Here is a 23,192-nt window from a genome sequence, read left to right as displayed (position 1 = left end):
AAAACACTTTTTTCTGATGTGTGTACAAATCCCACTATAACAACAACAACAACAGTAAAAATAACAAGATGTATAATGATAACGAATTCAAAATAAAAGCCAAACCCCACAAAAACATCCTTAAAGAACTTTTCTGAGGGTGAATCCAGCGCAGGCTGGGCATAAATAATGACTTTCATCATCGATGGGTAAAACATGCTGTAGTGTACGGATGGCATTTTATTTAGAAAATCCAATGAGCGTCTCACTTTGCATCTATGCAACTTGACACATTTCAGGAACCCTGTTGAGCGCCTGTATAGAGGCTGCTCAGGTAAGACACAACGCTGTCCACTGCAAAGTGCCTCCTTTTATTCTGTTCAATATTCCCCTCCAACTACCACCCAAACCGTTTGAATGATTTTTCAGTCCTCTTTTCTCCTCCTGCAGCTGATCTGAGAGCAGCGCTGCTCTTACTGCGGTGATTTGTATTTTCTGTTGTTTTGTTTTGCGTCTGAGCTGACTTGAACAGAAGGATGCGGCTTAGGACAAGACGAGAGGAAGACAGGCCTCAGAGCGCTGTTATTTTTAGGTGCCAGTGCTTCAGTGTTCATATCTGAGCTGCCACACTATACATTTACTGCTGTCTCTGAAAGAGCTCACACAGGTGAAGCTGCTGTAGAGAACTAATATTAGACTCAGTGTGGAAAATGTAACATCCATGTTCTAGTAAGAAGCAGCTTAAAATATTTAATCTGTGGAAAATAATGAGATTTCAACCTCTTTATGTTTCCCATTCACCCATAACCCCACAGAATACGATTCTTATGTGCAGTCAATTTCTTCTGATTTATCCTCAGAGGCCTCTCATATGGATCTCGAGGGATCATTAAAGCAATCTTAAATTTCCATCTCTCCTGTCAAATCCCATCTCACCTATATTTCTGCTGCCATCTGCTGTCCATTTCTGTGGCTCCTGAGGTGTTCAAAAAGCAATAACAGGGAGACGTGTGACATGAGGAAATTGGTTCAGCAGTTTATTTGCAGTTTTATGAGAATGTGTTTACAGTTCAGCCATACAATCCCCCATAGGAAATGAAAGATTTAAAAAAAGAATATTAGCAAACGTTATAAAATAAGTCTTATATATAGGCTACCAAGCTACAGTGTATGTATGGTCATTGGCTGGAGAGTTCAGTGTGTTTGCTTCGCCACAGCACCACAAACGAATGGACGGATCACACCAAGCAGTTTGTTTCAGTTGCTGTTGTTACAAATGAAGGAATGACTTCACTTACAGCATCAACCTTTAGATGGTTCTGGACTGGTAACAAATAACAGTCTGCGTCTCCAAATGCCTCCACAGAGAGTCAACAGAATATTGCTTTAACTTTCAAATCAAAGGAATCCAGTCGTGTGTGTTGGGAAAATGCTGTGAAGTCACTCTGTAGCTTTTTCTTCCTAATGGCTTTTCTAGAGAGCAAAGTATCTGAAAACCTGAGTATATCAAAAAAGATAGATCTCATAGAAAAATAACATCTCACAGTATCCATTCAGCTTGATTCCTGTTTTTTTGTTTGTTTGTTTTTTTATCCATAACAGAATTTTTAAAAAAAGAGCAAAAGAAAAAACAATGTGCTATTTTATTTTGCCATCTCAGATTGTGGAGAAATTCCTTCTTGTGGACTTTTACAGTAAATTGTTTTTTTGGCATGACTGCAATTACTAAACGGCCCACCGACGTTTAGCATTAGAGACCTCTGAACAAAGGTTTTCACAGTAAGAAAAATCAGTGGTTAGGATAAAGTGGTTTATGTTACCAAGGCAACTGTACGTGGCACGATGGGCACAGCACTCTCTAGAATCTAGATAGTGGTTTTTGTTCTGACCCCACATACACAACATTAACAGTACTTGAAATATGCACACTGCCAGATGCATATTTTTGGCATCTTTTGCTTACTTCTGAAGTAGGGTACGACACAGATCATCCTAATCCACACTCAAGCAGCATATTACAAAACATTCATGTATAAATAGGGATGGTACAATATAGGCTGTGTTTACATTTCGAGCCTTCACAAAAGCTAGGTACCACGTAATCTGTCATCACACTTTAATAAATAATATGAACGGTTAGCTGTTTGTCGGTAATATAGAGATATACTGCATATATTCAAATATTTAGACCTATTATGCTATATTACAATACAGTAATACAAATCAGGGCTCCATTTATTATAGTATTTACAATCTAATTTTCTCTACAAATATTTACAGAATATATAGATTTCACACCTGCTTTCAAAAGGGATTTGCAACATCACAATCAAATAGCCAGTTGCATGGAACGACGTGACAAGTTGAGGCAAGTGTCCACATAAGACAAAGAGGATGCTGTACAAACATGTTACACTGATTCCTCTCAGACCAGCTCGACCTGGTGCGGTAACTACGGATGGCTGATAGTCTCGGACAGTTGCATTATTATTGCTCAGTATCTTCATGAGGTAAAATCTGATGTCTATTCTTAAGTGGTGGGTTTAATGGGTGCTACAAAGTGAGTGAGAGCAAGGAAGTAGGTTGAATGAAGGTAACAAGCCTTGTTGTCCTGGAAACAACCATCACACATGCCGCAAATGTAAAATCAGGAGAAGCTCAGGAGGTGCTTTGGAAGAAAAATAATGACAGTGTTGGGGGGAGAGATAACCTTTGCTATCATTTGGGAGTTAAAATGCGATACTGACATTTAACATCAGCCAGAGATCAGCTGTAAAAAGGCACGAAGAATATGACTTCATACTACTGTAGGTATCAAAGTGAATCAGTGAAAATGTTGGTAGTCGTAGTGCGGGTAGCTGCAGAAAACAGGTCTAACAGTGTGGAACTGACAGGATCGGATCTGGTATCATTCAGCCGCTGCATGATAGAAGTCAAGGGACAGCTCTTCTTCCTCCCCTCCGTCCCGTCCGCCTTCCGGCCCGTCTGGTCTCCTCCACGGCCTGAACGCTCCTCTGCTGCCTGGGTGGGAGCCAAGGGCCTGGCAGCACCGTTGCCCTGCGCCCGCCTGCCTCTGTGGCAGCCAGAGAGAGGCCTGAGATGCTGGCAGCAGACACGCTGCTGTCAGATTGGCTGCCTCCAGACTCTGACTCATCACCATCATCGCCATCATCATCATCATCATCCCCCAGCTGCTGTACGGACAGTGTGGAGGTGAGGAAGGAGAAGGGCTTTCTCTGTGACACCGGATCGACCACAGCAACGCCCGGCAATGACCTCTCCTGTTGCCCGCTCTGCGCATCGTCATCTTTTTCATCCTCATGCATCTCTGAGTCTTTATTTTCCCCCCCGTCATCATCCCATGACCTCTCCTGCTCCTGTTCTGTCCTCAGCTCCCTGTACTCTGCTGCAATGTACCAGTTTTCCTCCTCCTCCTCATCCTCCTCCCAGTTCTGTTTGGGACTGGGAAGCTTTTGGTTAGGGCTTGGAATGGGCAGGAAAACTTCGTCATCACTCTCTTCTCCCTCTAAATCTGCTATTTCCACTTCCTCCACCCTTTCTTCCACTCTTTCCTCCACCTCCTCTTCAGCAGCAGGTACTATTTGCTCCTCCTCTTCCTGCTCAGACTCCTCACCCTTTGCCACCCTCACCCTTTCTTTACTCCTACTTTTCCTCTCTCTGCCCCTCCCTCTGTGTTTCCCTCTTCTCCTTCCCTTCACTGTCCCTTTTTCTGTATCACTATCATCATATTTCCTTAGGGCATCTCTGGGTAAACTCTGAGTCTCCCCTTTTCTCCTCCTCTTCCTCCCATCCCTGCCTTCCAGAGACCTTCCTCTCCGCCCAGAGATGGGGCTTTGTAAAGCCGAGCGCTCTCCTCCCTCTGAGCCCCGTCTTCTTCTTCCCCTCCTTTCCGTCCCTCTCTCGTCTCCCTGCGACTTGCTTCTCTTCTTCTTGGAAGTGCGCCCCCTCCTTCCAGCGGAGTCTACTGCAGCCAAACCCTGCTCCTTGGGGTGATGCAGGAGGGAGGGGGAGGTGATTCGGTGCTCACGGCCTGGACACACATTATTATGGGATGGAGAGAGGAAGAGAAAACACAGTGAATAGGCAGGTAACACAGAGGAGTAGCAAAATCTCCGCTAGAAAGCGTTATGTAATCTGAAATTGTGAAAGTGTTTTTTTTAAGGTGCATTAGGAAAGCTTGTGTAACAACAGCTGTTTTTCTATTTTGGTGCAGCCATCATTAGTGATACAACACGTGATTATTTGTATGCTCTGTGATTGCGCAATTATGCCATTTTCCTCATTAATTTACTATATGTACTCGCAAACTAGCAAGTGGGGTTTGAAGGAAACAACATTTTGCAATAAGCATGATGTTACATACATCATTATTTAAATAGATAATCAAGATTATCTTACAACGAGGAAGTCCAATACAGACTTCATGCTGTCTTTCACTAAGTGAAGACAGCAGTGGTGACTGGGGAGAGGGATGTAGAGAGACAGAAAATGGGAGAACTAACAGGAACCATTACCAACCGCGTATTCTCTGTCCGTCCAATGACATAGAAGCAAGGCTCGCCTAGCTTGGAGTTGGTCATACATAGAGACAAACTGGAGAGCTCCACTGAGAGTGAGTGAGAGAAAAGGAAGTAGAGAGGAAAAGGAAGTAGAGAGGAGAAGCAAGAGAAATGTTTGAAGGGGGAAAGGAAAGAAAAACCAAGACAGGCAGTTGATAAAATATGGAAAAAAGAGATCAAATGAACCACAGGTGTGATGGGTTAAAAGAAGAGAGACACTAGGAAAGTAAAGTAGATTGGTTAGAATCAGTCCCACAGAAGCAGAAGAAAGGAGATAACACCGCCAAGACGTACTGTATGTATCACATGCAAAAGACAAGAGGCTCCCAGTACTTTACAATCTTACTGTTTTCATTAAATCTCATATATTTCCATGCTTTTGGATTTTAAAATTTTAAACCTTTAGAAATCCTCTGTCTTACCGTAGTCAGGCACGTAGCCGTTTCCTCTCTTGAGCACCAGGTGGATGCGATGGCCTCCTCTGCGGATCTGCTCCACAGCCTGACTGTGGGTCATACCTGCCGTACTGTCCCCGTTGATCTCCACCAGCTGATCGCTCACCTGTGACCAAAACGCCATGATGTCACTTTAGATATTGTAGGTCAATAATCTCAACATAATCCATATGATAGCTGACAGGATATTTTACTAAAAATGACAAATGCCAACCTCATGTTTGCAGTAAAGCAAAGGTCAGAAGATGACCAAAGTCAGTCGGATTCATCCTGTTAATCTTTTCAGAATTAATGACTAAGATAGATTTTAACTCAAAAATGTAATTGTTTCTCACGTATTAGTTGATTTTTTAATGTCATTCATGTTTTTAATGAAGAACTTATTATCTCAGGGTAGTCTCTTATGTCTCTGCTTATTTGCAAATTTTCCTGGAAATGTCTGTCATCCAAACACATTTTAAGATGACAAAACAGAATACAGTTACATGTTTGCTCATTTTTTTAAAATTTAGAAGCACCTAGTAGGTCATTTTGAGTACGGGTCGGTCTGGACAGAATTTAGATAACATGGTCATGAAACCTCTGAGATTTTTAACTATTTGTTTTCGCTGACCCCAAAGTAAGTTTTATAAGATATTTTGGCAGAATTTTTGAGAATTTGACATGTTTTCAGAACTGGAAATTTTTGTTTTCTGCCTTCAAAAAACAAATTGTCAATAACTCCAGAAATATAAATTCCACCACCTTGAAACTACGTGAGAACATAGACAATATTGCTTCCAGCAGATTGAGCAATACTGAATGGCTCCAGCAGAGACCAACTTTTTAATTTTTTGTGCTTTACATTTTCAATCTAGGGTGGTATTTTGGTCCCGGGAACTTCTTGTAAGTGTACATACATGGATGTATCCATATTTCCTACTAAAAATACAGAGCCACTATTTTGACATGTCCAAATAGTGGCTCTCTAAAGCCAGTTCAGTGTCTCTGTTGGTCTTAATGTCAAGTTTGTGTTGTCTTTCGCTCCTCGTAGTAGTTGGAGCTGAGATGTGTAAATATGTAGTCTTGGCACCCAACAGATATCATCAGATGGCGGCCACTTACTGTTGGCATGTCATACTTGCCAGACATCAAATTCTACTGATGTTAGAGGCCTCAAAAAATGATGAAATGTCACCCAAAGACTGTATTTTCAGTAGGAAATAGGGATACATCCATACATATATACTCTTACAGGAACTTTCTGGGGCTCCAGTTATCAACCTCATTTGAAAATATTACAGTTTTTTCATTTTCAATGGCCAATAATTAAAGGTTTGACCTCTGCTGGAGTCGTTTACTTACATGTGCTGGAAACAATGTTGTCTGTGTCCTCACCAAGCTTCATGGCTCTGGGAGTTATATTTCTGAATCCTTTAAATGGCTTTCCATGTAAGGTGGGGTTTTGTTTTTAGGATGAAAATACAAAAATCAAGTCTGAAAATATATTAAATTAGGAAAATATAGTAAAAAATATTCTACAGAACTTAATTTTGGAGCCCAAACAACTAATAAGTAAACAAAACCTGAGATGCTGCAGCAACATATTTCCTGAATTCTGCCTGAATTCACACAGACTGATACTGTGTAACTAATTTAGCCTGCAGATGTTGACTGGAAAACACGCAGTGGCTTTGCGAGTGCGTAAAATACACATGCTTAATATATCTGAGACAAAAGTGGCTTATAAGTTCACTATATAATGTATAAACACACTGAAATGCACAAAGCAAACAGACTAACCTGCATTTTTTGGCTCCGTGAGGCGGGCCCCCCCTCCATCAATCCCAGCACATAGAGGCCCATGTTGTACTCACTTCCCCCTCGGAGGCTGAAGCCGAAGCCTGAGGGGCCACGATCCAGATCGACACTGTAGTACCTGGAGTCACGCTGGGAGAGAAAGGAAGAAATCATCATCGCTGCAGGAAAATATTGTACGTTGGAAGCAAACAACAGCTACACCAGACCTAGACATTTTATTGATGGAACACACACTTTGTGGTGCTGCCCTCACCTTTGGACGTGACCTTTGACCCTTCCTGCCTCGGTGAGCGGGGTCATAGTCAGATGTTTCTGCAAGGGTTGAAGAGTCTGAAAAAGATGATGATGATCAGGGTTAGATTATGAGAGCCAAGCTGTATTGCTGGTGAGCATGCATGTCTTTGGACGCTGATATCTGGCTCACAGGTGCTGGGTCGGGGGACAATAGTGAGGCGGAGAGTATTTCCAGCTCTGCGAAGTATCTGAGCGAGCTCCCTATGAGGCAGAGTCACCACTGATCGTCCCTCCACCGCCTCCAAACGATCTCCAGGCCGGATCTGACCGCTCTTAGCTGCCGGACTGCCTCGACGGACCGTCACAAACCGGTGGGGAAGAAGAGAGGCAGCTGAAAATAGAACAAAATAAACCAGTTAATGCTGCCTTGGATGAATGAAGTTCTTCAGGTTCAAATTGTATAAAGCTACAACTAGAACTACAGACTCCATTCAACCTGAAAACTTTCCTTTCAACTGAAAGCAGTGAGTAATAAGTGAGGTCAACAGTAGATAAATTTAAAAGCAGGGAGATTTATCTCACCAAGTGTGTGTGCCAGAACTTCTAAAACAAGCTGTAATTAAGCTTTGGATTGTTTTTGGCAGGGTTTACTTTATAAATTACTTCACACAGAAGCCTTTGCTTACACCTCCCCCACCGTCTCCTTGAAACCTCTTCTCCTTCGTCTGCCCATCTATCAACCTATCTCTGCATCCGCTGACACACCGGGAACAGTTTTTCACTGTTGGTTAATTTGCCTTTCACCTCAACAAACTGTCACAGAGAAAAAGCTTTCCAGCAATATTTTTCTGTCCCGAATCTGTCAAACTGCACAGACTTTAGGTATTTACACTTTGGTTTATACGACGTCAGTGATTCTCATGCTCATCTCGTCTAAGATCCCCAAACTTGCAGGCTGTCCACATTAGTATGCCAGCGGCTGATGAAACACACACACGCAGCAATACTTTATTTTTTGTGCTGGCACCATTGAATATTTCTCTCCTCGGTGTGGGAAGGCGCTGGCCGTCATCTCCCAGCGTCTGCACTGTTCATCAGCTATAATACACAGTGTGAAGCTGAGGCCACAGATAACAAGAAGTGACTTTTGCAGTCAAAGAAGGTGGCGAGGAGGCCACAATAAGCCCCATGTGTTTCTTGAGCTCAATTTCTCTTATCTTCTGCATGAAGAGATAACCCACAAAGAAAACTCAGCGCCGGTCAGTGTATGAAGTTGATGAGAAAATTATTGAGAAGGCTAAAAATAAATTTGCTGCCATTAATCTCCCACGCCAACTAAAAAAGCTCCTTACAGTTTTTAGCCGCACAGTCTGTCTGCTTAGACTTGTATCTTCTGTTACTCTTTCTGTATTCTAGTAAACTCCCAATTACTCTCTCCCTGACCCCAGTTTGAGGGTATGCTGTGTTTTGGTGACAGCTGGTCCCTCCAGAGTCTTGCCAGTGGCCTTATGTAACCCATCAGGCAGCATAAACATTCTGAGTCTCATGCAGCTGAGATGTACAACCCTCTCTTTAGTCTATATACCTCCAGGATAAAAACAGCAACTTCCAATTGATTTAAAGAGCATAATGAAGTGCTTGGGAACAGATTACAATTGTTAAATGGGGGGGGGGGGGGCTATGGAATATATCTTAGGAGATGAGGTGCATGTCACATTGGAGTGACAATTCGGTTAAAATGTAGAGCCTATAAATCAGAGCCCAGAGACATATCTCCAATCTGGGCCTAATCTGGGTGACCCAGGCAGAAACGGCAATCAGGTCAAATCAAAGCCAAGGCAGCTTTGCAAATAGTCTTCTTATCATGCATAATACATCCACAGTCACCAAACACATGAATACACATGCAACGGCCATGCTCGCACACGCACACAGCAGCATTGTGCGAACACACGTACACACGATCGCACACGCAGTGACTCACACGCAGAGAGAGAGAGATTGGGACAGATGTACTCAGCCACAAATGCACACAGCAGACACACTTGAACTACACACAGATGCATCCAAATGGGCTGCTTTATATCGCCGTGCCTTTTCCCCTGGCTCTCCATGTTCTCCTGTCCAGAGTAATCCCACTGCGGTATGCCCAGCAGCCAGCCAGCCTGTGATGCGCTGCACTGATTACCGCTCAGGAGTGGTAGCACCCCCCCCCCCCCCCCCCCCCCCCCCCCCCCCCCCGCCATCGTAAAGATCCCCCCTCGGTGCAGATATCGCCATAGCAGCCTGCAGATGCCCACTACATGACGGAGATCAGAGGGGCGGTGGAGGCAGGACTGTGGATCACTCACGCAGTAGTGTATGTGCAGGATGGTTAATGCTGAACTGCACTGCTACTACTTATCTGCTGCTGAATCCATTTAGTTTGCTCCCCGTGCAGCTCACTGATGGCTCTAATACACAGACCATTAGCCCATCACCACATCATGTCATGTGCTGCTTTAAGCCTCGCCGGGTTGAGAATCATTTGAAATCTTTCATCAGTTGTTGCTTCAATCACCACACCAGTAAAACCATAAAAACGGCCACATTACAACATCTCTCACGCCATCAGTTTCATCAACTATCTGACAACCAGAACATGTGAGTCTGTGGATGAAACTTTCATCCCGTCAGCGCATCTCATGACCAAGCAAACTTCAGATGAGCAACACAGAATTTAAAACCTCATGCACGAAGCTAAAAAATGTAAAACACTGCACCAAAACTCCACATTTTTTTTGTAAACATACAACCAGAAAGGTAGCAAATAATTACGTTTAGACTCCTTGACAGTTTTCAAAGCAGACTGTAGTCTCTCCAGCATGGCTCTTTGATTAGCATGCACAAAAAACAAAAAAAAAAACAAAAAAGAACTCCTTTATTCCGGGTGAAGCAGCTTGAAGGTGCTGCGATTCACATGCAACGGTCAACAGGAGCTAAAACACAGGTTTGCTGTCCCCCTCTGTTGCTCCTCGACGAGGGAAATGTTCAGAGTGGTGGAGAGAGCAGGAGGTAGGAGGGAGGGAGGGAGGGAGGGAGGGAGGGAGAGATAGAGGGAGAGTTTTAATCTTTTGAAAAACCAGACTGGACGCTTTTACTGCAGAGTAAAAGAGAGAGGGGAAGAGAGAGAGAGAAAGTGGGCGGGAGCTTACGAGTGAGAGACGAGTGGTGGAGAGAAAGACTGATGAGAGGAAGAGAAAGATGGGAAGAGGAAATGATTAAGGAAAAAGGGAGATAGAGAGAGACGGATTTCTGTTTCTGTGACATGACGAGAGTGAAATGAAGGGGCGAATGAGGACACGATGGAGATGGAGGTCTCTGTAGTCCAGAAACAGGTGCAACTACAACCCTAATCTCCCCATGAAAACACAGATGTGTGTTAGCCAGAGCCATAAAGCAAATTGAACTGCATCAGAGTGGAACCGAGCAGCCAAACGTGAGACGTGGGGAGGGGAGAGGGAGTAATACATCACGGGGATGCTGCGGTTAACCTGCTATTCATAAGCACTACACTAAAAGGTAATAAGGGCAGGATGTGTCCGCTTTCCCGACAGAACATCAACAAGCCTCAACATCCTGTCAGGTCAGAGCGGACACAGAGAAGCACGGACTGAGATTCTACTGATTTGATACTTTAAACGAAAGGTCATCGTGTAGGAGACATTCAGGCTGACAGATTGAATTAAAAAGATTACATGCACTTATGAACCCAGAGGAATACAAACCCAGAAAGGATGGAATGGAAAATACGTTTTCTTGCCAAGAGTTTTATATCAAGAGTGTCTGCTGGCTGTTAGTATGATCAACCCAGTATTGAGAAGGGAATGAAATGGGGAGATCCAGACTGCTACAGTCAGATCCTCATATATTTGGACTTTGACACAGTCTAAGCTGGATCCAAATACTTTTGGTCCCTACAAAAGGTGGACGGCACAAATAATGTGTTGTAATTCCGGTATCGTTCACCTGATTTGGATGTAAATACCCTCAAATTAAAGCTGAAAGTCTGCACTGAAAGCACGTCTTGATTGTTTCATTTCAAATCCGTTGTGGTGATGTACAGAACCAAACTGCTGAGAATTGGGTCAATGTCCAAAAATTCATGGACCTGCTTATATGTGTAGATAGTTTCTTAAAGTTGCTTATCGGTCATTGATTAAACCCCTAAACACTCACCTCTGTGTAACAAAATTACATATTTACAAGTATTTTCCATTTTAACAATCCCATTTTAACACTACTCAGCACTAGACAATGACAATATGGGAGTAATTCAGCCACAGCAAGAAACTGATTCTGAAGAAGAATACTGATAAGAACATCTCACTCTGCGGGTGACAGGATTTGTTCTTTAGGTTTATTGTGTATGAAACCCTGCAAACCTGAATCTATATCTATGTATAATATACTGGAGTCATTGGTAAACTGCAGTTTTAAGGTGGAATTGCTCAGCCGTGGAGCTGATTACTAATTTCACTCATGACGAGTCTTCTAGCATAGAAAATATAGCATATACCTGTCATGGGTAGTATATTTGCATTTAGCTTTTTTATGGGTATAATCATAAAACATACACTTGAATGCTGTTGAGCAGTTTGCTCTATGCTAGGAAAACGTGCACTTCATGATAAAACAGTCACTGAAAGTAGTTAATGCCAAAATGTAACAGAAAAAAACATTTTACAAGAATAAAACTGGATGATGCATCATGACTCATCCAGTGGCTCGCGGCCACAGTGACCACTTTTTAATCTGTAATTACTTAATGGTGCCACTGTCCACAAGGGCATCCAAATGAAGCCCATGGGCAGGTAACCAAATGGGTCTGCTGGGCCAGAGCAGTTCAACTAATGCTGTGTAATGTCAGTCCAGTTCTATTTCTGCTCTCTGGAAGAAATCCTGCATCACACAAAATCCGCGCTACATGCTGAATGAAACTCTTACCTTTGCCGTTCTCCACATCCTGAGAGGCGATGACGAACCCAAAGCCCTCTCCTGGCTTCCTCCTCAGCTCCACATCAAACCCTCGAAGTGGTCGAGTTCGTTCGCCGCTCTGCTTCTCTAGACCTGTGTCCGGCATCGGGACGCCGCCGGCCTCGTCCTCCAGGCCCGTGTTCATCCAGTCTTTGGGCTCCATGGTCAGGGTTACTGGGATGGACTCCAGGAAACTGGTGCTCTGGATCAGAGAGGATCGTGCCGGGGCTGGGGAGGGAGGGGTGCTGATGGAGGTGCGGGGCATCGGCAGAACTTCTGGGAGCAGAGAGGAGGTATCTGAGCCAACAGGTGGAGGAGGAGGACGGAGCAGAGGTGGAGGGAGTCTTCGAATAGAGCCGGGGGAAACGGTTGAATGATAAATGCCTGATAAAGAGAGAGAAAATTACTGAGACAAACATAGCCACACTATAAAATAATATATTTTATAATATATATATAAATATTTAACTGTAATTTTAAAAAAAAGTACTTATTTTACAGATTTTCTCTGCTTACTTAAATAACAGATAATACCTAGTAAAATCATAGAAATATCATATTAATTTACAAGTTGACTATAAAAAACAAAATAAAACAAAAGGGGCCAAAGCTTTAAATAATGTCCTCATCAAAAATTTGTATTTTTACAAATATGAATTTGTTATTTTATGATGTATAACTGTAAAAATATACATATTTTCACTGTATTTATATCAGCAAAAATATTGTTATACAATTACAGATATTTGCTATTATTTGAAAAAAAGTCAATTACAGATAATATTAATAAAATAATAAACAATAAATATTGATACTAATGCTGAAAAAATAACAAGCCAAATGTGTCCACGTCAAAGATCTGTAGTGGTACAAATAGGCATTTGCTCTTGTTCAGTGTAAAACTGTAATCATTACACTGTATATATATATATATATATATATATATATATATATATATATATATATATATATATATATATATATATATATATATATATATTTTTATTTATTTTTTTTTTTTTTTTTAAAAAACTAGATTTCAATGCAACACACTATTGTAAGACGTTTCCTCCATTTTTAGAATTTTTTAATATTCCAGTATTCTAGTTTCTTAACATATTTTTTGGCACCCTTACTGCCAGATTTTTACAGTTTTTCTATATTTATTTTATTATTATACATTAAACACTTGCAGTGGAGTTAATAAAATCACTTACCTCCTCTGTAAACCAGTAAAACGACTTCTCCCTGGTTGGTGTGTTCCTGCAAAACTATTTGTACCTGTCAATAAATATAAAAGTATATTTAAAGTAGGTCATTTTAAAATAATTTCATTAGCTTTGATTTTACAACCTGCTGTAAAACACCATACTGGTGGATGGGGTTAGGGTTAGTGTAGTAGTTTTTTTCTTATTTGCCCATTACTGAATAGATTTAGCTTTTAAAGCTACTAAAAAATATTTAAATTAATGTTGTGACATAAGCTCCCTTTCACTGGACTGCTTAAAACTTCCCCCAGCCCCTTGGTTCCTTTTCCTTACACTCCTCTCATCGTTCCTCCATTACCTGTGCAAAACTGAGACTCTGGACATCAGCTCCATTGATTTTGACAATAGCATCCCCTGGCTGCAGGGAGTTGCACTGCTTCCTGTCCCAGACTCTCTTCACCACAGTCATCCTGCCTCCAGGCCCTCCAGCCGTCACGCTGAAGCCGAGGCCTCTGTCTCCTTCAGCCTGGGCCAAGGCCACCGGCACCAGCTCTCCACCGCTGAAACTGCCAACTCCACTGCCCAGACTCATGGCCCCGGGAGAGGACACACTGCTGGGACTGGCAGTGGGGCTGGTGTTGCCATGGAAACCGTTGAAACCCCGGTGGTGGGGGCTGTCTGGGGTGGGCGGAGGTCGGAGGTGTGAGGTCTGTGGCCTGAACAGGTGGGAGTGGAGGCTGCGAGGGCCGCCGGGGGAAGACGAGGGCCTCCGTGGCGACTGAGGGAGGGGCAGCCGAGACCCCGACAAGGTGCATGTGGACAGGTCACTCTCTGACGACTTGGATGTGCCGTACCGTAGAGGATGAGGCGGCGTCGAGAGGGAGTTATTGTTGTGATTGCGGATCATTGATGCCCTGATGAAGAAGAGGAGTTGAAAGCAAAACAATATCAGTATTTGATTTGAGATATTGTATAATTCTATACACATTAGCATTAAAAGCTTCAATTCACTGCTTTATTTTTATCATTATATAACCTGCTACTTACTTTCTCAGTACAACCTTCTTCTTTAAATTAGTTGTTTGGCTGAGCTCAACTCAAAAAAATAAAAAACATCCTGAAATGTGGCATTTTTACTTAAAAATAACAATTTATCAAAAAAGTTCCAAAATATTTTTCATTCGAGTAGCATGTTGACTAACTGATTAATCATTGCAGCTCTGGACCTGAAAAATAGGTGAGCAAATCTTTAAGGAACATTGAATCATGCTGGTTCTGTACTTGATGCATTTTTTCTCAAATATCTAAAAAAAAGATCACTGATTCTTCTACAATTCTGTAAATTTAAACTTAGTATTTGATAGTAATAGTAGAGAACTAACAGGGAACAAGGTAAGACAGTAACATGCGACAAGGGTCCACAGATAAATGCACGGCATCAAGGCTGATCTAAATTGACCCAAATTTAAAAATTTTAAAAACTTAAATTACAATCTTTATTAATGTGTTGTGTTTTTTACCTGTGTGAACCAATGGCTGAAACAACCTCACTGTCGCTCTGGCTGGCCAGCGTTGGGTCGAGTGATTGCAGTCTGGCTAAACTTCTGATGGAACGAGGCGGACGAACAGGAGGGGAAGAGGCAGCGTTGCTCAAACTAGAGCGCCTGTAGGGGGGCAGCGGTCTGGAGGCCAAAGACATGGCGTTTCCATTGGCGTCTAGAGCCATCCCGGGCTCCATGTAGCTCCCGTCACTGTGGAAGCCGTTAAAGTTAAAGTGCTGGGTCTGGGGTGTGGGTGTTGGGAGGCGAGGTAGCTGGTGAAAAGGCTGAGGCTGGGTGGTGGTGGGTGGTAGGATGGGGTCCCCGCTGTCCAGTAACCTTGGCGGAGGCTGCTTGGGACATCCGTCGGGGTTGTAGAGCATCGGATACCCTCTTCTAACTTCTACATCCACACTGTGGCCCACAGGCACTGACTTGAGCATCTCTACGACCTCTTTGTGAGACACTCCGAGCACACAAACATCGTTGATGTACACCAGGATGTCCGCTAGTAAACAAAGAACAAAAACAAACAGATTAAGATGTTGTTTCAACATATTTATTTTAGTGTTTTGCATTTTTAATCATCTGAAGTCAGATTGTTGTGATACTTTGACAGTCAGTTTTTATGCATCACTGTTTTAGCGTTTTTGTCTGTTTTCATACGCCTGAAGTGTGAGATATGTGTTTGCAATTGAAAAACTGTTTGTGTGTTTTGTGTGGGTGTGGACTAATCCAACAACTAATCTCCCTAAACCAGCCTATTAGCAGATATGAACTAGATCAGTCCCTGCAGAGACAGCCTGTGCTCTGGCTTCCTCGAGCAGCAATATCTGCCTGTATGGTCGTTCATGTGAGTGTGTCTGTACACGGAATCTGCACCGCTGTGGATGCATGTGTTATGGCTAGATTATCGTGTGCTAGCACTGAGGATTAAGGACTGATTGTGATCTACAGCTTCAGTGGGACATCAGAAAATACTAGAGTTAGAATAACAAAAACTGGAGCTCGAGGAAACAAGAACTATTTTCAGTTTCAACACATCAGTTGCGGTTGCAGCTCTCATTCTGCAGCTATGGAAACTTTGGTGCTATTACAAAAATAATTGCATGCAAATAGTTGTTTGAATGTTTGAAAATCTCGTCACGTAACAAAATTTGACATATTTCCTCCACAGAAATACAGCTCACCCAGCATTCCCATGCAGTACTCATCCCTGGTACATCATATCTTTTACCTGTCTTGAGGGCAGAGGGTCCACTAGCAGTCACACTGTAGACCTGGAGGAACTCTCTTGGCCTGCTGCCCCCCACAATGTTGAAACCAAAGCCTCTGGAGCCCTTGGTCAAGTGTGTGTGCACAGGAAAACCCCTGAGCTCCGCAGGCTGGTCAGTGAACCCTGGCAGTCACGAATTAGATAAAGACAGCAGCAACAGAGAGCAAGAGAGAGGATGACATATTAATGATGCTTACCTCCGAGGAAAAGTCACAGACGTCTTTAAGGAAGTGAAGAATAAAAACGTGCCAACAGGGAGGGATCAGAGAAAAGAGTGAAAACAGTCCTGTGTGTTTTTATGTAGCTAAATGGTCAGAAGTGAGTTGAGAGAGAGAGTGTCCTAACACCGCGAACCGATCGCCAGATGGCTTTTAACAAAATACTACACAAACCAAAGCATATGGTGGAAAGATTGCATTAAAAGCAGAATCCATTACAGGCGGACATCCTAAAATTGGCAACAAAATCCATTGGCATGACCCAGCTAGGTACAGTAATCCTGGACCTTTTATTTAAAGTTCGAATCAGCAAATCTGTGGAAAATGTTACTACAGATTAAATGTTTTCTTCATGTTTACCTCTTAATCTCACCCTATCTTAGTTATGGTCGCAGGAGCAGCAATCATTTATAATTGTTTACGTGTAAACATGTGTCTACACTGTCACATTACAATTAAAGAAACAGTTTCACCTCTGACCATTATGAATATTATATCACCTTCTGCTGGTGAGAAAAGTGTACTGCAGTTTACTGAGGCAAACTCATGTCACTGCAACAGAGGCTTCTTAGGTTCACTTTGCAATCATGACAAACATCAGAAACTAGATTATGTCTGTATTCTTTCAGCAAGCGACCAAATTATGAAATTATGCTGCCAGTCACATGCCATCCACGTGTCGACCCCACCAGCATCAGCAGCGACTCTGGCTGTTTGCCAGCAGCTCTGAGCTTTAGGCTTTAATCGCTTACACGTCGCCGTTCAGCTGAACCCTCATTCCATCTCATTTGACTCTAACAAGCTGGCAGTGCCTGCTACTTCCGTTTGTGACAAATATGGAGCTCCATTTAGGCTGTTCAACGTGTTGCCAGTGTTCAAATAATTACATAGAGAGGCGGGAAAGAAAGAGAAAAAGAAACAAAGAGGCTCACATTCATTTTTGTAGATGGTCTCCCTGCTTGAGGCTCGAGGACTCTGCCAGCTGGTCCTCTTTGGGCTGCGTCTTGGAGAGACAAAGGGGCAAAGCGAAAAAAAAAAGAAAAGAAATATAACAGTATTGGATATAATATTATAGCACTGTACAATAGAAATGCCTTCCATTAATCAGAATTACATCTTTGCTTAGAAACTCTACTGTCTCCAGAATATTTTTTAAAGAATAGTTGGACATTTTCTCAAAAATACTGATTCACTTTCTTGCAACTACTTAGATGAGAAGATTGACAACCCAGACGCCAGGTAAGTATGCTAAGCTAAGATGAGCATAAACACTAGAAGTAGGGTAAAACATCCAAAAAATAATTGTTAACCAGCAATCGTACAGCTCACTAATAAATAAGTCATATCTTGTTTATTTAATTAATTGCATCATGTTTTAGGTTAGGTTCTGGTGATGCAATGTAGAGTTCAGTGGGTGGGGTTTGGCTCAGCTTAAGGTAAGAAAAAATCAGTGGGAAATCCTGAGCAAAATAACACGTAAGTTTACTGAACTTTGGTGTGCTGATAAGTTTTTTTCCACACAGAGCTAGGCTGGCTGTTGCCTCTTGTTTCCGGTCTTTATGCTAAGCTAACTGTCCCCTGCATCCTGGCTTTATATTGAGCAGACACACAGAGAAGTGAAGACAGTGAATGAGCACATCTTCCAAAATGCTGAGCTGTTCCTTTAACAGTTTTTTCAAGGAATGAGCAGACACTCACTCTATGTAAAGTGACTCTCCTGGGTCACTGAAGGCCTGCTCCCAGTGATCAGGCATCACACCTCTCACTCTGGCACCACTTCTTCTGCAGATGATCCCGTTCTCCATGCCATGACCATCACCACCGCTGCTGGACGCCCGGGGCCGACCGGGGGACCGGTGGCCAAGAGGGATGCTGCTGCTGACACCTGCAGAGCCTCCTGTAATGACAGTAGAAGAAAGGTTGTTAAAAAAAAACAAAAGTTATATATTATTTAACAGATGCAGTAAGTGAAAAGTTGCTCCTGCAATCTGTAATGACCTTTTGCTGTCAATTCCATCGGGCGTTGTCAGAGAGAAAGACCTGAGGTCAGCTTCTCAGCCGTCTTTGTCCTCCCTCTAAGGAGGAAGAGTGTGTGACCATGCATGCCACACTACCAGCAGAAGAAAAATAAGCCCTTTTTTTCTCCCTAGCTGTCCTTGTAGCTGTCCTTCAGCTCTGAGCTCCAGCGTGCATCTGACAGACGCCGGACATGACGCCGGGTGTCCTGAGTCCTGCTGCAAACGACAAGTGCTGCCGAACCCATCCACCCACACGGCATCACTTCAAAAGATGACTCAGCAGAGGTCAGGGTGTTGGATGACTCTCTCAAACTCCATCCTGTTTGCATTCTGCACTCGCCTCCCTCCAGTCCCGGCTGCCTGCTGCCCTACCTTACTGTTTGGAGCACGTTTCCAACTATCTGGATCGGTGCCTGCCTGCATTTCTTACCTCCCACTCTGTCCGCCTCTATCTTATCTTCTGTACCATTCTGGCTCCCTGCCTCCACCTGTCCTAACACTCAGCCTCCCTACCTGCTACCACCAGCACCCTGTGTTGCTGCTCCTTCTCCCTTTACCACCTAATCTCATATTTGCCTTCTGTTCAGGTCTTATGTACAAGCTTCTTCTTAACATCACTTCACCGCTTCTCCAGATCTGCCTGTCAAGGTCTATTTCCTCAAGTGCTGTACTTAAATACAATTTCAAGGCACTTGTATTTCAATTGACTATTTCCATTCTATGCTACATTATACTTCTACTCCATCACATTTCAGTGAAAAAAGTTGTTTCTCCCCTCCATATTAATCTTTCTAGTTTGTGATCATTTATACAAAACAGTTGTCATGTTTCGTAGGTCTAGAATATCAGTCGATCAATTTTACATGTCCTCTGTGAACTCCTCAGAGGGTTTAAATAACTATTCTAGACCTATAGAGGGAAAATATCTTAATATCACGCAACAATGCAAAGATTACAGAAAAGTCCACAAAATGAATATGCACTTTGTATTCCCATTAATCATGTCTTAAGCTGAATGTCCAGGGGATTTGATTCACTGCACCACAAAGGAGACCAAACAAGTGGTTGCCTTCTTCTCACCTCATTAATCATGACCATTCAGACCACACCTTTGGAGGGGAATTGACCCGTAGTTTGGGGACTGCTTTGCTAAATTGTCTAACTGTATCTAATCTAATGCCGTTAAAACTGGCTCCACCTTGGGATAAAAAAACGCTTACAAGTCAATGCATCAATTTTAAAGAATCTAATAACATCATATATATTCATGCATCAGTCACAGAAAGCATTTTCCTTCAGAACGAGTGCTTTAACTTTAAAAACTTTGAGTATATGTTTTCTCAGTGGTGATTAATGAGACCTTTAAGCCTTCTGTTTAGCACAATAAACAGTGTCTGGCACAAGAGTCATCAATCACATCTAAAATAAAGAAGTTTGCTTTATTGGGAAAAAAAATCTATAACCACCGTATGTTCCAGTTTTACAGGAGCCTGATGATTTTATTCATACAGTTCATGTCACAAGACGTCCCAGTTTTGTTGCCTTCACCTCTCTGTGTGCCCACTTGCCTATCTGCTTACCTCTTCGCCTGCTCGACCTAAGGCATCCTGACCTTCTTTTGGAGGTGATCCAGCAGTCAATGAGGCCACAGCCCCACTGAGAGTTTACAGCATACTAATCGTGCTAATGATTGATTAATTTGGGCATCAGAAACCTGAGCTATAGATAGAGGGACGTTGCAGCGTTTAGCTGCTGGATACTGTAGCAGATAGGTTATCTACTGCTGATATGCTTTTGAACTATAAAAAGAACTCACATAACTTTGCAACACTCCTCTTATGACGCCACATCACATTGTTTAGTCTAGTGACACCTACCTGACAGGCCTGAGTCGTCCTCGCCGTTTATGCCGTCCTCTGCAGTCTTCTCCAGGTTGCTGAGCGATTTGCTGCGTGTGCGGAAGTTTCTGAGCAGGTTGCGGTGTTCCTGGTACGTGATGGGGGGGCTCTCTGCACTGATGTGAACGGGCCGCGGTGTGCCGTAGTAATTCCCTGAGGCAGAGAAGGGCAGGAGAAAGGCGTCTTGCCTTTACAAATGGAGATGCAATGAACACATCAAGCTGTAAAATAAAACACACTGAATATAATGCACATACATTTGGTCAAATAGAAATGTCCTGACTGCAAATCAGACCTACTGGCATAAACCTAAAGGTCAGCTTTAACATGTTATGAGATCCAATCTGATATGAATTCATGGGGTAAATAAAATTTTTCGTATTAGGATATATAGTAGCAGAGCAGGATCATGTGATTATGTACATATAATGCACATATGTTTGTGTGATTTTGCATTATGTATCCCCTGAGATCATATTCTGCGTTTGTTCAATATTCTTATTTCTAGCCATCTGCTCCAGCTGCTAAAGAATAAATGAAATTACCTCCACTCCTCCATTTGGCTCATGGAGATCCAAATGGGTTGAGGGAAACATTAGATTAGTGAACTCAACAGCAAGGTCACCAGCCGTCACCATTTACTGTGGTCTCTGCAGGCTACTGCACACACAATGTTGCTGATATTCCTGATTGCTTCGCCGTAGCAATGTGTCCGTCAATGTCACATATAAGTTAGGTGAGGATGACATTTACTGCTCCCATTAAACCTTTATAAATTATAGATGCTAATGTATGGGGACTTTTTAATCAGAAGCAGCACTCTGACCCTTGCAGGAGGAGTCTGTGGGGTAGATGCAAGCTGAGAAACACCTGATATGTCATTAATATGCACCAAGAAATGGCTTTCGAGCTGCCTGCCCCCCTTTTATTAAATATGTCAACCTCATTCATTACAATAAAAACTGTCTATACATGTTTAGTGGGTAGGGAGCACAGTGAGGAACAGCAGGGGGTGACAACGCTTTCTGTCTCAGTGTTAAATGCACTGTAGGTCATTTGTGCTGCGAGGGGTCTCTCAATCACAGCAAGAAGAAAATATGGAGATAGAGTGGCGTGGAAATGATGAAAATCTGAATTAGCAGAAATTATGTTTCCAAAATGTGAAACATTGGTCTCGTCCTGGTAAACATTATACCACGGAAATGTTCTATATTAGGGTAAACTGGGATAGGGCTGCCCACTAATAGCAATGTCTGCATTCTTTTAAATATATACATATATTGAATTTTCATACAATAGGTAAACAAAAAGCACATTTAAGTCAACAAATGAAGAACATAAATAATAACAGACTAAAACTGCAACATAAATGTTAACACATACAAATACAATTTTTTGAAATGGTTCCACTATTACCAATTCATTTAGAAATAATGGGCCAACCATAAAAAGTTATAACTGTATTTATATTGATATTTAAATTCCTGACATAAATAGCCAAATCACCAATCAGCAGTAATGAGTAGCTAACAGTAGCTAGCTAGCTTATACCTAGCTAGTGCTACAGCAAGCTAATGCTGGATCGCGCTATTAGTGTGACAAAAAATCAGCTAGTTAGCCTTCAAGGTAGATAATGATACTTTTTTGTACATTCTTTTAGCTGCTGGTTAGTTATTTTGTCGTTGTATTAGATAATATGTACATAATTTATCACAAATCGAGGTCAGAGGATTTAAAATCATTGATATTCATTGCTAAATCAAGTCCATTACTCGTTCAACCTAATGGATACGCCTCATACCAGTAAATTCATTTCTGTGCTATTTACAATGAACATGACCACTATCCTCCAAAAAAAAAAACCCCGTCTGCAATGAAAACTTACTATATCTAGAGGTCAGGAAGGAAATGATGGTGGAGTGAGGGTTAAAACCCTACACCTAAATAATAGGACTGATACCATTCTCATAGATAAATATTAAACTACGGTCAAGAGACATTTAGCCTAGTTAGGGTACAGCCTGGATACAGGGAAAAACAGCCAGTCTGTCTCTGGGCAAAAAAAAAAAAAAAAACTAAAGTAACTAATCAGCCCACCAGCACCTCCAAAGCTTCTAATTAACGTGTTTATCACCTAAACTTCAAGGCTTCTTCAGTTCAGGTATCAATCCTCAGAACTGAATTAGCCTCCTGGATGAAGACGATACATCTTCAAGAACCAAACAGAAAAGCCCAGTTGCTTTCCACTGAAGCTCTTCAGAATACCATCACCTGGATGGCAGAGAATCTCCACAGACATGATATATCTTATTTGTTTAATCTGAGGAGAAGCATTTTATAAAGTAAAAACGACAAGTTGCAGGTATTGCATGTGTTCATCCTTGTCAAGAAGTAGAACATGTACTCCTGTAGAGCCACAAAATGTCATTTTTGCACATAAACTTTTGTCAGTATGAAACAAACCAGATGTGATATGCTGTTAATCATCAAGTTTAAAAAGTGCTGGTAGGTGGATTTTGTTAATGTCAGACATTACCAGGCTGGCTGGTTCACCTTGTTTCCAGCATAAACTGTATATTAAAGATGGTTTCCAGTCTTTATGCTAAGCTTAGTTAACCATCCACTTGCTCTAACTGCACAGGAAATGAGATCTTCTGATCTAACTCAGCAAGATGTATTTACCAGACATGTTTATTGTGAAGTTATATGTCAAATATGCATCAGAAATTTAATTTTGTACAGAACAACTTAAGCTACGTTTTTTCAATTGTAACTAATTATTCGGCTAGATGTTTATATAATTTTCCAGTATTGAAATACAGAGGTTTGAGTAAATAATCAAGGAAAGAAACTGTCTTATAAGCTGTGGAATAATTTACAGTTTACACTGCGGGATGAATCACCATCCAGCAGCCTTTGATGAAAACTGTGTTAAACTAAAATGCCCAGACAGTTCGCTGAAATATTTGTCT

At 42.1% G+C, this 23,192-nt stretch overlaps 1 protein-coding gene across 5 annotated transcripts in view; it reads right to left on the bottom strand.

The window, feature by feature from the left end:
• Positions 1 to 990: 990 nt before the first annotated feature.
• The window catches only part of LOC111580252 (membrane-associated guanylate kinase, WW and PDZ domain-containing protein 2), a 43,295-nt gene continuing 21,093 nt past the window's right edge, over positions 991 to 23,192 (bottom strand). For 3 of the 5 annotated variants that reach the window (XM_023287885.3, XM_035956290.2, XM_035956297.2), the window contains exons 5-17: positions 20,200 to 20,373; positions 18,003 to 18,201; positions 17,237 to 17,307; positions 16,048 to 16,209; positions 14,793 to 15,318; positions 13,631 to 14,186; positions 13,282 to 13,345; positions 12,035 to 12,448; positions 7,239 to 7,439; positions 7,068 to 7,144; positions 6,797 to 6,943; positions 4,982 to 5,120; positions 991 to 4,030 (exon numbers count right to left, since the gene is read on the bottom strand). In XM_023287885.3, the coding sequence (XP_023143653.2) occupies positions 2,913 to 4,030; positions 4,982 to 5,120; positions 6,797 to 6,943; positions 7,068 to 7,144; positions 7,239 to 7,439; positions 12,035 to 12,448; positions 13,282 to 13,345; positions 13,631 to 14,186; positions 14,793 to 15,318; positions 16,048 to 16,209; positions 17,237 to 17,307; positions 18,003 to 18,201; positions 20,200 to 20,373 (3,848 nt within the window). In that variant the 3' untranslated portion in view covers positions 991 to 2,912. Of the gene's footprint in view, positions 4,031 to 4,502; positions 4,607 to 4,981; positions 5,121 to 6,796; positions 6,944 to 7,067; positions 7,145 to 7,238; positions 7,440 to 12,034; positions 12,449 to 13,281; positions 13,346 to 13,630; positions 14,187 to 14,792; positions 15,319 to 16,047; positions 16,210 to 17,236; positions 17,308 to 18,002; positions 18,202 to 20,199; positions 20,374 to 23,192 lie in introns of all 5 variants that reach the window. The other 2 variants (XM_035956305.2, XM_035956307.2) reach the window with 2 other exon arrangements.

This window comes from Amphiprion ocellaris, chromosome 8 (assembly GCF_022539595.1).
Source record: "Amphiprion ocellaris isolate individual 3 ecotype Okinawa chromosome 8, ASM2253959v1, whole genome shotgun sequence".
NCBI classification, from domain to species: domain Eukaryota; kingdom Metazoa; phylum Chordata; class Actinopteri; family Pomacentridae; genus Amphiprion; species Amphiprion ocellaris.
This window is presented reverse-complemented; position numbering and strand designations above follow the sequence as displayed.